We start from the raw sequence: 15,339 nt of genomic DNA, 5'->3' as shown, positions 1-15,339 counted from the left end.
GTCAGACTTTACAGTTTTCCTAGGTTTGAACGTCTCACTTTTACTTTTCTCAAACATTTCTTATCATTATGACCAAACAGTTTAACGGCTGGTAAAAGTATTCCAGATACTTTTACAACTAAATAGTTTTTTTCTAAAACACAAACTACCATCAACTGTTGGTCATAAATTCAGAAGCAGCTTTTTGTTAAAATGAGAAACCAAACTTGTTAAATTGAGAAAACTCTTTTTTACAATGATATTTATTCTCTTGTTAAAACCCAAATCTTTTCTTGTTTAAATAAGAAACAAGAAGATGTTACTGTTTGATGTAGCAGCCAAACAGCAACAATTCTGGAATATTTTGAGTGTTGTCTAGACAAAACAGGGTGACAAGAAGGAGGCTCGTCGAGAGCCTCATTACGAATTTTTAAGAAGTTGTAATTTGTTACAATTCAGCTTCTTTTAACGATCTATGCAGCTCATTTTAAGTTCAAATTTTCTAGAATTTTTAAACACCACATTAAATACACATACATGTTTTAGACTGTATGTTTAACTTTGACGGTGCCAATTAGAAAAAACCCACTCTTCATTCAAACTTGCAAATAATTCTTGTTTAAATAAAAATTCAAATAAAATCATTTCCCAGTGCAAAAAGCAGTTAAAATATTTCACTAGCAGCCTAAAATGTCTCCTGTCTTCAGCGTCCCCTCACCATGTCCAGCAGCAGGTAGACAGACTCTCTGTTTCGTGTGGTCATCTTGTCCGTCTCCTGGCCGATCTTCAGGAGGCTGGACGAGGCCAGCTGCACATATAGACACAGACACACATTGTTTTGTAGCTTCATTTGAAATGGAGATCTGTTAAAATAAATCAACACAAATACTATTTTTTAAAACCTTTTTCCAGCCTAAAACACAGCATTAAAACTAAAATCAAGGGTGCTGTGGTGGCACAGGGGCAAAGCAAATCCCATGTATTGAGACCTTAGTCCTCATGCCGGTGGTCGCAGGTTCGAGTCCCAGCCTGGTGACATTTGCCGCATGTCTTCCCCCTCTCTCATAACCCTCTTTCCTGTCAAACTACTTTCAAATAAAGGCCACTAGAGCCAACAAAACCTTAAAAAACTAAAATCAAATAATTTCTCTGTCTTACAGCCAGGAACTCCTTCAAACGGTCCTCTATGCTTCCCTTGTGGATGGTGAAGAGAGCCGCAGCGATCTGATTGATGGCTTTGGCCAAACAGTGGATGTTGTTGCAGTGGCCTGTAGGGGGCAGCAAATACAAACTGTTACCAGGAGTTTTCTTTTTTTTTTATTGAAATCCATCAAAACAGCTCAAGAGTCTGACTTCCAGACCTGACAAGCTTCATGTGGAACTGACAGAGCAGATTAAAAACTATGGATTTTTATGTATGTTTAATGGAGATAACAGATAAATGTGAAATGGGAAGCGCCAGGGTGGAATTGTGAACTCGCAGGATGGCTAACACAGCGGTAATGAGGCCGTGTACAAAGAAATGGTGGCGGCAAAACCAATTGTCGGCTGAGACGCGGTCTGCATACCAACCAGAGCCGAGCCTCTCATAACTTATTATCCTCTTTAGAAGGCCCTTATTAACAGGCCAGCCTTTCATTTCAAGGTTGTTAGGAGGCGACATCTTCATAATTCATCCTCTGAGTGACAAATGTCTTTGATAGCTTATCAAAAGCCTCATTTAGCTACAACAGAGGGACTCGACTGGGGAAAATGTTCAGTTGACTTTCACTTGATTGGTGCTTTTATTGAAATGCACGAGATTTAATATATCAAACTGAATAAACAAGCTAATTGGGGGGAAAAGGCATTTAAAAGATTGTGAGTCTTATTTGCCATTAAAACTGTTAAATGCCAAGATCATGGTAAATGCTGCGCATTACTGCTTTTAGGCTGTAAACTGCCGTGAACTGCAAAGTTTATTATTATTACTTATTTTTGTAATTGGAATTTTAAAAAATCTCAAAGGTAAGCATGGAGGGAAAAACATTCACAGTCTTGAAATAATGTACCGGTAATGGAAAAATGTGACATTTTTAGCGTAAATGTGAGTAATTTGGATCTTAAAAATATCAACTATTTGAAAGACAATGAAAATTCAACGTCAAGCCCGATAAACTTAAAAATAGTTTGATTTTTTTCACATTTTAAAAAGAATTACACGAGGCATGTCTTAGTCATGTTTTCATCACCGTTTTATCATGTGCATTTTGCAGTACTGCATTAGAAACGGTCGATGGACACTGCAGAATTCAAAATAACTTCCTTCATTTTGAATAAAAGATGTTACACTCGGCTGAGTTAGTCTTTGGCTTTGCGAAAAACAGTCAATGAAGTAAAGTGGAGATGGAAACATATTTGCTGCATAAGTTGTGATGTAGCGAATGGAACATTCAGAACATTCGCTACATGTTCTGAATGTTACGTTTGCTACATCAGTGGTGCCCAAAGTGGGTCCTCGAGGGCCGGCATCCTGCGTGTTTTAGTTCTCTCCCTGGTTTAATGCACCTGGATCAAAGGATGGCTCATTAGAGGCCTAAGAACACTGACATACTGAAATGGTTGTTACTACCACCAGAGAGAGAAATAAAACATGCAGGATGCCGGACCTCCAGGACCGACTTTGGACACCCCTGCGCTACAACATGTTACGACACCCACCAGAGGTCTGCACCACCAGAGGCATAGAAGTTAGAGAAATTTCAAAGTTTAAACCTCCAGTTCAGAGGGAGCTTTTTCTTTATCTGAAATGTGTGGTCCATGCCAGTTCGAAACCACTATATCTAGTTTATATTCTGCATTACAGACAATTTCTTCCTATTTAACTGATAGATTTCAGGTTGTGAAATATGGAAGCTTTACATCACGATCAGTTGTATGTTATGGTCCATGGGAGTCCCATAGGGTAGCATACTGGGTCCACTGCTTTTATGTTTTTTTATTTATATAATCTCAGCTCCTTTCTGTTGAAAAAATGGTCACAAGCAACCTAACAACTCAGTGACTCACCTTCGATGGCAGGGCTGTACTGAGACATCACATTGCTTGCAAGGGTCGGCAAGGAAACGGCCACAAACACCATCAGCAGACAGGCAATTTTATATTCCTCCTCTGGACTGATATTCTCTGCCCAGCACCAACCAAACCATGTTGTTAGAAAACAGGCTGAGCTTATGCTGACATGTCGAGTGTGTTTCCAACTTACCGCTCTTCTGGGAGGATAGCGCCACCACCAGGGCTGGGTCAATCTCGCAGGGTAAACCGGCAGCAGAAGACAGCTCGTAGACATTCATGGCCACCTGGTGACAGGAAATATTAACTCGCATCAACATGAGAGGAGGAAGACATGGTGGTGTTACTTTGAGTGTGAATGTGTTCGACCTTCATGTCAGTCTCTCGGGGGATGTGGTCCTTGAAATCCTCCACCGAGCTGACCAGGAAAGGAATGTGGCAAGACAACACCTGAAAGGAGGAAAGATCCGGATTATCTGTATTCGTCTCACATCGCCGCCTTGGCTCTAAAGGCCTGTGTGTGTGTGCGTGTGTGTGTGTGTGCGTGTGTGTGTGTGTGTGTGTGTGTGTGTGTGTGTGTGTGTGTGTGTGTGTCTTACATCTCTCAAAGCTTCCTGTGCAAGAGAGCGGAAGGATAAAATTACGCCAATGATGGTCATCCTCTTCAGAACGCTGTCCACAGCTACAGAACATAAAAAACACTGACCATGAACACACTAAAGAGGTGAAGCAAATTTTACTCGATGCATTTCACAGATTCAAAGTACAAATATCTAGAAACAAGACATCGGATGATTTACCCTGGTAAGAATCAAGATGATGGACAAAAACCTGCTCACTGACGATAACTACCATTGGTTTTAGCTTTAGTACTAAGTCTTAAATGGCATGTAAAGAACAATGGATGCTTTGCTTCTAATTGTCAACACTATCACAGCTAGATAACAAAGTCTGTGATGACATTCACAGGTCAGTGAAAAGTTTTAAGTAAAAAAAAAAATTGTGTGGGGTAGGGAAGCAAGTTATTTATGCTAGCTTGACTTTGACAACCTTAACATGTTGATGTGCTGTGGAATTTGGTGTTTTGATTCAATTAAAAAAGGAGACCTACACACCAAACTCTATAACAGATCATCAGTAAAGTAGGTGTTTAGCAAATCAACAACCGCTGTCTTCATATTTGCGTAAACTATAAATCCAACATTTCTTTAGTAAGTACGATGAGTGGAAACCCCAGCAATCATCTTGGAGCTCTAACTGTGAGGTTAACATGTCCATATGTCTGTGCTTACAAGTGAGTTTCTTGAACAGCGCAGCCATGTGGTCCGGTTTGTCAAAGCTCGTTCTCATCTGGGTCAACACTTCCATGTTTTCCACCACCAGTTTCTACAAACAAGATAAGAGAGACAGAATAACAACAGCTTATGTAAGGATGTACTGGATTAAACCTTTTTAAATGATTGGATTTTGAGTCCCTGACTGAACCCAGTTTCTGATTAGGGTGTTGATTTCCAAAGAATTGCAGTTCCACCTTATAAAATCATAAATGAATGATTTAAATGTGAAAAAGAAGGATTTAAAAACATGACATATCCAGTTAAAAAAGTAATTGAAGGAAGGAAATAAGTGGCATGGATTTTAAAGAAGAGACTATTTAAAGCTGCTCAGGGTTGGTCAGTATTGAGTGCAAAATAATCTCAACAAGGAGATTCCTCAACTTAACCGATCATCATTCGTTATATAGAGTAGGAAATGGTAACTTCTTAAAGTTCAAAGTAACCTGCATGGGATACCTCAGTGTTTTACATTTAACATTCAGAGACATAATGTGGGTTTAAAATTGCTGAATGCCTGAAACAAATACATTCCAATCATGAAAAGTAGCTTCTGTAATTTGTATTACCTTTAGCTCGGCAACCTGTGATGAGATGTGCCACATCAGACTCTCGCTGAGAAACTTCATCCCGTACGGCCCCAACAACTCCGAGAGGGAACGCATCTCTGAAAAACACAGCAAAAAAAACATATGAGTTCATTCCCATTCATGCTTTACCTCTTCCCTACGTATAAACAAATGAAGAACACAAACAGCCTGACGTTAGATGGAAAGCATGAGGGTACCAGAGATGTCAGAGTATTCTTCGGCATTGAACGTCAGTTCGTTCTCGGTAGGCAGGTTGACGAAGGCCTTCATGGCGGGGAAGTAGGCGATGTGTCCGTTACTGACCTGACGGAGCAAAGTTTCCAAGTACCTGCATGGACGCAGAACAGAAGCTCAGTACTCGCTTCACTTAAACAGAATAATAATAAAGTATAAAGCTATGTTTATTTACTATGATGGCATACAAAAAAAGAATTAAATAAAATTAAGAGAACAAAGTTATAATATTACGAGCATAAAGTCGTACTAAAATAAAGCCAGAAAAATATGATAGTATTAAAATACGATAATTGAGTTGTAATAAAACAAGATAAAAGTTATAAGAATGTGTGAATGAAGTCAAAATAACACAAGAATAAAGTCATAATATTACAACTAATAAGAATGAAGTTGTATTCGTAATGCTTTGATTTTATTCTTGGAATATAATTTTTTCACATTTTCTTAGGATGGCCCTAAAACTCCATCATAATTTGCTGAGATGTAACCTTGACAACCAGCAGAGAAAAAGGTTTTGCGCCATTATGGAAAATCTGCTTTTTCAGCCCTTAAATATTTTTTGTGCATTTTGAGTGTCTAATAGTGCAAAGAATTTAAATGTATTCTCTCCAGGTACTACGTAGATATCTTTATATTCTTTTTAGGTTATATTTTCAGTTTGTTCATTTTTATCTATTCCCTATTATGTTTTCTTTCTTCTCTACCACCATATTTGCGGTGGAGCTGTTAAACGAGGTCATGGCTTCCGGATAATCAGTTTTGTGAATTTGCTTTTTTTTTCTCCTCGCAGCAATTTTGCCCTTATTTTTGTCGAGGTTTATTTACTTCATTCATGTTGTGGTAGCATTAATATTTTAATAAGTATCTGACATGCTCCAGGTATTTGGTATGGGGGGTGAGGGTGAAAATACATTAATAACAGCATTGGGAAGCACGGTTCGGCAGGATCGTCGTCTTCACTCTCCTGCTCTGGATCAGACTTTGGATTGTTGACATCTTTAATAAACTTGGGAGTAAAAAGTATCTCTTCCAGTTGATAATCGTATCGCTGCTATCAAATTACAAAAATGGAAGAACGGAGTGGAGTGGGACACTGTGCGACCTGGAGAACATGAAAGGTCTCATTCACATTAATAAAGACCACAGCAAAACGAGTTGCTCTAAAATTCACCTCAGAACAGGTGAATGAGGGCCTGCAGATTTCAGACCAAAGCATTGCTGTTCTACTTTATATAGACCATAAAAGAATGATTTACATGTGAAAAGGAAGGATTTAAAACCATGACATGTCCACTTTTTAAGTTTGGGATCCTGATGGAGGTGGGAGTTACAGCCTGACATGTTGATGACTTAAGGTTGCTAAACTGACTCTGATCTATAATCCAACACACCAGTTTGTGTATAAGCTGGTGATGGTGGGCTCCCCATGGCTGTCCAGGTGCTGCGTTTGCTGCAGGAGGACATTGTTGAAAACTCGGGTGATGTCGATGGTGACGTAATTCTCTATGGACTGCAGCACCGTCATGTAAGCCCGGACGCTGGTCAGCAGCTCGCTGGGCTTGGCGATCTCCTGAGTGGCCTGGTTGTACATGGTCATCCCAACTATAGACCTGCAAGCAGAACAGACAAGTGGATTGGTTAGAGGTCAAAATGATGCTTTATTGCAATGTTTATTCTGTTCTCTCTTTCTTTCTTTCAAGCGATATAATAAGCAATCATTCACACTTCTTTATTAATCATGCAGAAATTCATGTTTTTACCATTTACTGAATTTTTCCAAGCACTAAACATCATAAAAAACTGGAATATTTTCACTGAAGTCTTATTTAACTTATATGTAGGGTTAAAAGTGACAAATAGATACATCATTAAATCATTAATCTAATGCATAAATAAATACCCGTTTAATTAAATATTTATTTAAAAGACAAAGTGAAAATCATGGCAGCCATGACATATTTGAGTTCAACAGATCGGCGTTAGCCCCCCTGCTAGACATTCAAGACTCCTGCAGCAACAGGAATCTTGAAGTGATTAACAGTTTATGTATTTCTTGGTCCATTTAATACATAATTCAATTATTTTTGTATTCATTTAATTCTGTTCCTGTTTTTGTAGAAATTGATTTTTAATAAAACTAAAGTTTCATCCTAATTATGTATATTATTATTACAACTTATTTTTATTATTATTTTAAGTCGGCAGCAAAAATTTCATCCATCTCAAATATTTGCCAGTTGTAAAAACCCTCTAAGTCTGAATGGTGGACTTTTTGGGGGTTTGGAAGTAACCTTATAAGTTCTCCCAGATGTATTGGCAGCAACAGTGTTCAAACACAGGAAGGTCAACATTTTGTTTTAATATCAACATTTAGGTTCAGTTTTAATCCATCCAAGGTTGCAATTAAACTTAAAACCACATAAAGCTGCTTTTCTTGACTGTATTTAGACTTTGTAAATAGGCTGCAGGCTCAGAAACTCTAAACTGGACAAAAGTAACAATTTCTTTACGGTTTGTTGTTTGTGCGTGCGTGTGTGTGTGTGCAGCAGTTTTACTTTGTGAATCGGATCTCCAAGTGTGAGGTGAGGTACTCTCTGGGTGTGAACGTGTGCTCCCACACCACTAGGTTGGGGACATAGTTGATGGAGAAGCAGAGCTCTGATAGAGCTGTATGGAGTTTATCCAGACTGGAAAAATAAAGAAAAGCAGGAAGTCAAAAACAATCATTATTGATTATATTAAAGTCAAATTAAAGGCTTATTGGCCAAACCACAATAAAATAACTGGACTGTAAAATAACATAAAAAGCTAGACAGTCCGGTAGACAGTCTAGCTGGTTTTGGTACTGACTTGGTGACCATTAGCCGGTTCTTCCTCATGCTCTCCACTCCAGGTTTTTCCCTCTCTGGCTCCCCCTTCTTTCCTGTTGCCTTCTTGCTCTTCTTGTTCACAGCCTGGCTGATGGTCTTAGCACAGTGTTTGGGCAGCAGCTGACGGAAGAAAAGGAACAAAGAGTCAAAAACCAGACATGACATTACTGGTGCTATGCTTGAAATGTTGCCACTTCAATATTAATGCACCATCTTCTTCAGAACCGGAGGGCCAAGCAGGCCTGATTAAAACTGACAGACGTTAGAAATTCAGACAATCCTCACTTTAAAATTTTGAGAAATACAATGACCTGCTTTGCTATCTATCAGTGGGCACTGCTAGCTAAAATGTTAGTTGCACTAATCCTAAAAAGCTAATCATAAACATTAGTCATGCTAATGCTAACTAGCCCTAACCCCTTTCTGTATTTCTACTAAATACAGAAAGGGGGCATTTCAGTATACCTAGTCAAGCATTAGCATCCTGCTAAATACAGAAGCTAAAGCATGACTAAAGCTACGAGCGCATTAGTAGAAGTGTACCTGCCGCTGTTGTTAATGTACACTGATGTAGCCAACATGACATCATTTTATGTGACTCAATGGAATATTAAACAATGCAGTTTTATAACTGAGAAAACAAAAATAAAACCAGCAAGCTTCACTACATAAAGGGAAGCTTAGCTCTAACATTTCCTGTCTATACTTTTCTGCTGTGAAGTTTCTAAAATATAGAAAAAAATGGTAAGTCATCATGATTGAAGACACTTGATAAACAAACAAAAAATAACCTTTTTCTGCAAATGGTAGCTTTGCTATCATTTATATTAAAAACTGCACCTGTCAGATCTGGTTATTTGATGCAAATGAGTCAATCAGGGTTTAATAATCAACTCTGTTTCCTAATTTTGGAACCATTAAATTGCACTGAGAGCAACAGCTTCCTCTTTCAGGACCATAAACCACTGCAGGGTAAATTATTAGACGCTGTGGTAGACACTGATCTTATCGCTGTCTGGTAGAGATGGTAAATAGAAGTATTCCCGCAGTGGCTGAAGTGTTCCCACCTGGTCGCTGAGCGTACACTGCTCTGTGCAGATGTCGGTGATCAGGTTTCTGGCCTGCTTGGCCATCTCATCCAGGAACATGTTGCACAATGACAGGCTTCGGTCCCCTATGTGGTGACGCTGGAAAAAGACAACAAACTCTTACCTGAAGTTCATGTAAAGCAGGTTGATTTCTACTATGCAAAGGTATGCATCCCTGCTAAGCCTTTTTTATCTATTTTTTTTTCTCATTACAAAAACAATATTCTCATTTTATGTGGTAGAACAAAACAAAGTAGCTGAACATGCTGAGGTGAATTGTTTCCAACGGTTTTTACTAGACATGAACCTAACCAACATTAATATCTGTATCACTCCTGATATTTATAAAAATTCTAGATCATTTATCTGATACAATGTGTCCACTCCCTAAGGACAGATCTATTCAGTCTAATTCTATGCTGTGTGCTCTGAGAAACATTATGCTTTATTATATATTTTACATTGCTGTTATACTCTTAATTGCTCTGACTAAACAAATTAAAATTGTTTTTACATGTTTGACCAAGCTTGTGAAGCTGTTGGTGTATTTAGGTGTTCTGTACTGAAGCAGAGCTGTCAAATAAATTTGTAATTCAGTTAATTTATATCTGTGTTTTAATTCAATTCAGTTGTTTTTCTGTACCAGACTGGTATCAGCTGATACTAAACCGTTAGTGGTACTAGAAGAGAAAAAAGTGGATTGGTGTATGCCTAATTTCTACAAATAAAACTCTAAGAAGGTGTGGATGCAGCTCTCATAAAATGAGAATTTTTAAACATTTTCACCAATAAACCCCAGGTTGTCAGCTCTCTCACCTCTTCAGGACAGAGCTCGTGTGTGCAGGACATGAAGTGTGCGCAGAGCAGAGGGAAGCAGATGGAGTGGCGGCTTTGGGAGGGAAGCTCCAAGCACTGCTGGAACATTTTTTCAAATGCACGGCTGTAGAAACTGCACACATAATAATAATTTTTTTTTTTTTTAAAGTAAGGGATGGTTATAAGTAAAATATTTTTAATCATCAAAAGAACTTTTTGTCAGGTTTGGTGTCTCACCAGAAGATGGATAAGTCTGACGTCTCCACCAGCATCTCCACCAGAGAGTCGACCATCTTGGTGTGGAAGATGATGGTGTTCATCATCTTGCCGAGCTCTTTGTGGTCGGCTATACCGAGGCTAGCTTTAGAAACACTGGTGTACGCCTGGGAGGGGAGAGAGACAGGAAGTGAATAAAACAAAGTGCGTACAAGGCCCAGGAAAGCAAACAAACAAATCCCAAACCCAAAGTAGAAAAGTTTTCTCTGGGCTGTTTTTACCTGCAGTCTGAACCAGTCCAGTCTCATCCCCCTGAAGTCAAACACGTCTCCATCTTCCACTGGAAGGCAACAAATGGTTATTTACTCAAAAATAGATCCACCATCCCTTTAAAAGCTGAGCTCTGTTTCACAGTTGTAGAAATTGTCATCTAAATAAAAAACCACCAGACTTAGTTTGTGTACAAAAAACATTCCTCTTTATACCAAACATCTGCTGGTGATAGTTAAGTTGCTCAGTTAATCAATAGTGGCTGTTTCTGAATGTTTTCCTGCATCTTCACTCATAAAAATGAGCTGCAGCAGCCGCTTCATTGCTCTCAGTGTGTGAGCCAAATGAATGACAGAGTCTGTGTTAATATCTTGAATTCCTTCTAGCCTCCAGCTGAAGTGACTTGGACTAACATGTTGGAAAAAAAATTAGCTGTAGAGTCTACAGTGTAGACAACAAGACTAAGGCAGCGCTGTAGTAGAAGGTAGAATACCGCCACCTGCAGGTGGGAGTTAGCATAACTTAAATTAAACCCAATGTTTTGACTATTTTTGCAGAAAATTTGATAATTAATTAATTAATTAATACACAATTATGCATTAATTGTGTATTAATTATGCATAATTGTGCTAATGCACAATTATGCATTAGCATAATTGTGTATTGTGTAAAACAAATGCAGGGAGCTGTTGATTTTGTGTGAATTTCCTTGAATGAGGAGAGATGGATGCTATTATCCACTTAATACAAAATAAACTGAACTAGCCTGCTTGGTAATGTGTAAGTCTTAATTTTGAGAGAGGTTTTTTGTGCTTGTTGGACCTTTTGTAAATGAACATCATACAGCCATAACCACAAAATCTGTTGCCAATAAAAGATAGCAATGAATTCTAAAGACCTTTTGTCAGTTTTATTGTAATATATCAATTTATCATGATAACTTATATTTATGTTGCTCATCTCTAGTGTTGGTGGTACATCAAATATGACTCATAAGCTCACATTCAAGTAGATGACTTCACTATCTTACCTTGTTTGACGCTCAGAGAGGTCATGGTGTTAACAAATGAAGACATGATTATAGATTCATCCTCTGGACAAACAGACAGGTTCTGTTTAATAAAACCCAGACAGAGAATGAAGTAAGAACAAATGTTTACCAGAAAACACTGACTGACTGCTAAACATGTGAATATAAGGAAGAAGCTAGTTATCAGCCAACATTTTCTCCCTACCTGCACCATCTCATTGAGAACCACAGCGTCGAACCCAGACAGGTACTGGACGTAGTATCGCTGCATCACAGGGCCGTACTTCCTGACGTGAGCTCTGAGCTCCTCCATGTAGAAGATCAGCTCTGCAATGTGTCTGAAAAATACACCGAAACTCATCAGGCCTGGAAGAAAAACAGCAGCTAACCAGCTGTACAGAGAGTAAACTGTGTGTGTGTGTGTGTGTGTGTGTGTGTGTGTGTGTGTGTGTGTGTGTGTGTGTGTGTGTGTGTGTGTGTGTGTGTGTCTGCGTGTGTATGGTTAATCGGTGTGCATACTTGTCTATGAAATCGTCGGTGCTTTTCTTCTGGATGTTGTCTGCATGTCGTAGCAGCCAGATGATTTCATCTCGGGCGAACGACAGTGCCATGAACACGAATAACGCCTAGAGGATCCAGACCACAGAGACTCAGGGAGGAAACAGGAACCCAACAGAAGATACTCCAAAAAAATATTAACCAAGCAAAACAAGAGAGTCTGAGTGTATCTCATATGCAGGGCTGGATGATACGGCTGAAAAACGCATCACGATTCATATTGGTCAATATCAATAATTATTGATTTGTTTTTGTTTTAAATATCTGAAATGCTTACCAGCTGATTTAAATCCAATCCAATTATTAATCTGAGAATCCAAAAGTTAAACAGATCTGCTCTCACATGTTGATGTTAGAACGATTTTTATCACTGCAGATGCATCCTTTGCTACAAACGATCAAGACTTCACTCAAGGAATGAATTAATTAATTTCTAATATTGTCTTAAAAAAGTTAAAATGAAAAATCTCCAGAATTCGCCTTTTAAAAATAAAATTTGATTAAACAATTAATAGTCAAAATAAATCAGTCAGCTAAAACTAAAATAATTGGTAGTTACAACCATTGAATGGAGCCAATCTTTGATTTACACTAGAAGCTTTAAAAAACAGGAGTTAAACACTCCGTTTGCAACTTTACATGACATTTAAATTGACTGAATTTATATAGAGTTTTTTTCTAGTTCTACAAAACACTCAAATGGTTTTAGACTTAAAAAAATACTTTAAAATACTTCTGTTAGTTTATAAATCACTGAGCGGCCAAGCACCATAGTACATTAAAGATCTGCTGCTGTTGTATCAACATTCCAGACCTCTCAGGTCTTCTGGTTCTGCTCTGCATCCAGAACCAGAACCAAACATGGAGAAGCAGCATTCAGCTTCTATGCACCACAGATCTGCAACAAACCTCCAGAAAACTGTAAAACAGCTGAAACACTGAGTGCCTTTAAAGCTAGATTAAAAACCCACCTGTTTAGAGTTACTTTTGAAACATAATCAATGACACATGAATCCATAATCAGATGTGTATTGGTGATTTTGATGATGGAACTCAACAAAATGTTTGCTAGTTTTCTCAGTTGTTGATTGCAAAATGACTTTGTATTTTTGTGTTTTATAATGTAAAGCATTTTGAACTGCTTTGTTGCTGAACTGTGCTATACAAATAAATGTGACTGATTAACTGATTGATGGGTAACACTGGGCTAAGTGCTTTGCTAAGCTGCTCATCAACATGTGACAGGAGCAAGCTGGAATCAAATTACAAGGTGACTACTCTTCCCACCAAGCCACAGCGTTTGATATTTTATCCAAAAACTTAAGAAACGAGCAACTAAATGTGATTGTTAGAGTTAAAATTGGCTCTATAAGCCACTGATGTCTTCGGTGATAAAGAAATCACAAGCACCGAATGTTTTTAAATTATCTAAAAAAGAGAGCCACAGCAGCTGAAAATGTGACAACTTTGTTCGCCAATTTCAGGTGTTAAAACACCCTTAGGGTATGTGATGTTACCTTTGGGCCTAGAAGTCCAGGCTGGTCGGCTAAAACAGTCGCCAGCTCCTTCAGAGCCGATCGGAGAAACTTGCGCCTCTCTCTGTGCATGGAGCCTCTGAAAAAGAGAGAAACACACACACGCACGGACACCCACACACACGCACGTAAACACACACACACACGCACGCACACACACACGCACACGCACACGGAGGCTGTCAGAGCGACACTCTGAACACAAGAGGCGTGATTAAAACGGCATTTTTGACACTTTCAGGACAATTCCGAAGAGGAGAGAAAGGAAGCAGAGGATGAGCGACGGCAGAACAATGAGAGTGGAGATGAAAGGGAAACATGGCAGAAGTAATAAGGATAAAAGCTGTGATGAGACAAAGAAGGGAGGATAAAACAGGGTAAAAGAAGGTGATGTCTGAGAGTTAGACTCCCTCAAGAAGACTCAGCAGGGAGGAAGAGGAGCTGAAATGACAGGTTTGAAAAAAAAAAAACCCAGCAAAGCCATAAAGAGAACAAGAATATAAATTAATAATACAGAAAATGTAGACCGTGGGAGGGAGAAAAGAAAACTAAAATGTAAGATTTTGTATGTTTAAAGTTTCAGCTAAGATATGATGAAAGGAATCCTAACAGGATTATAGCTTCACTTACGCATGAGACAGCGCCTGTTCTTTGCACTCTCTGATGTCGTTGATGCGTTTGTTATACCTGTCGAAAAGCAAAACGAAGGAATCAAAAATCTTCCTACTCCTTTTGTCGCTGCAAGAGTGTGAAACTTTGGAAATATTTGTCACGTGGCGGCGATCCTACCCTCTGATGTTGACGAACAGGTCTTCTGCGGCCTTGTGGATGTGGAAGACTTCGTCCCTAAACAGACAGAGGCAGGTGGAGCTTTGCAGGGCCAGTTTCCATAGAGACAGGGCGGCCGCGTCGCTGTTCAGCGCGGCATGGCACAGGATAAAGCCGACTGCAGGGAGAGCAGAGAGGGAGGTTGAGTTACTTGGACTTTTAATTTTCAGCATTTGCCCCTCTCCCCTGTTTTAGGCAAACACCAGTGGTGATAAAACGTCATTTGATTTGGTTTTTCCATTTCCAGAAGATATGTGCTAAGAAATTGAGAGAAATTATCCCAAGATCTCAAACAAAAATTGACCTAAGGTCATTGGTAAAGACATTCTGACCAGACATGCAACGATTAGAGATTTGCCACTGGTTTCTCATCTTAGATTTTTATGTGGCTTTGAGCAGCCAATTTCCATTTCTCCGTCAGAATTAGTTCAAAACGTTTTAATTTCCTGAGTTGCTGCTGTAAGATCATTCTGTTTACATTTTTCTTGAAAAAGTATGTCTAATCCGGTGGGAGACCAAGCTAAGCATGCTAGTTGTTAACCTCTCTAATGCGAACCCCAACCTAGTCAAGCTAATGGACAGCAGAAAGAGTAGGATTTACCAGCCTAAAAATGATAACCACTAGCCTCTCCAATGCTAAAGCAACAGAGTAGTCTTCTTCTCATTTGCCAGTGCCAGCAGCTCAGTTACTGGTGAAAGGCCAACAATAATCATCAGATCAGTAGCCAGTTTCAAAATAGATATAGTCTCCCGCAATAATGACAAACATCTCTGGGTGCACACTAGTGTTAATTTTGGCCCCAATAACAATCTACAGTATCTTACACTAGCAAGTAGCATGAGATAACCACTGTTGGCAGCGAACATCAGTCTCTGTGTATATCAGGGGTGAAAGTAGTTTTAAATTCTTGGGGGTACTATGACAAAAGTATATTAT

General features: G+C 38.9%; 1 protein-coding gene across 5 annotated transcripts in view; it reads right to left on the bottom strand.

The window, feature by feature from the left end:
* The window catches only part of nckap1 (NCK-associated protein 1), a 49,771-nt gene that overhangs the window by 3,810 nt on the left and 30,622 nt on the right, over positions 1-15,339 (bottom strand). For 4 of the 5 annotated variants that reach the window (XM_008429044.2, XM_008429045.2, XM_008429046.2 and 1 more), the window contains 22 exons: positions 14,364-14,520; positions 14,205-14,261; positions 13,557-13,653; positions 12,001-12,107; positions 11,687-11,819; positions 11,482-11,563; positions 10,463-10,521; positions 10,203-10,348; positions 9,966-10,098; positions 9,129-9,248; positions 8,042-8,181; positions 7,747-7,878; positions 6,583-6,801; positions 5,152-5,282; positions 4,934-5,031; positions 4,323-4,416; positions 3,630-3,712; positions 3,400-3,480; positions 3,224-3,317; positions 3,028-3,144; positions 1,138-1,247; positions 698-787 (listed from right to left, as the gene is read on the bottom strand). In XM_008429044.2, the coding sequence (XP_008427266.1) occupies positions 698-787; positions 1,138-1,247; positions 3,028-3,144; positions 3,224-3,317; positions 3,400-3,480; positions 3,630-3,712; positions 4,323-4,416; positions 4,934-5,031; positions 5,152-5,282; positions 6,583-6,801; positions 7,747-7,878; positions 8,042-8,181; positions 9,129-9,248; positions 9,966-10,098; positions 10,203-10,348; positions 10,463-10,521; positions 11,482-11,563; positions 11,687-11,819; positions 12,001-12,107; positions 13,557-13,653; positions 14,205-14,261; positions 14,364-14,520 (2,480 nt within the window). Of the gene's footprint in view, positions 1-682; positions 788-1,137; positions 1,248-3,027; positions 3,145-3,223; positions 3,318-3,399; positions 3,481-3,629; positions 3,713-4,322; positions 4,417-4,933; positions 5,032-5,151; positions 5,283-6,582; positions 6,802-7,746; positions 7,879-8,041; positions 8,182-9,128; positions 9,249-9,965; positions 10,099-10,202; positions 10,349-10,462; positions 10,522-11,481; positions 11,564-11,686; positions 11,820-12,000; positions 12,108-13,556; positions 13,654-14,204; positions 14,262-14,363; positions 14,521-15,339 lie in introns of those variants that run through there. The other variant, XM_017308881.1, reaches the window with a different exon arrangement.

The sequence above is a fragment of the Poecilia reticulata genome, linkage group LG15 (genome assembly GCF_000633615.1).
Source record: "Poecilia reticulata strain Guanapo linkage group LG15, Guppy_female_1.0+MT, whole genome shotgun sequence".
Taxonomy (NCBI): domain Eukaryota; kingdom Metazoa; phylum Chordata; class Actinopteri; order Cyprinodontiformes; family Poeciliidae; genus Poecilia; species Poecilia reticulata.
Note: the sequence above shows the minus strand (reverse complement) of the source record. Positions and strands in the feature narration are given on the sequence as shown.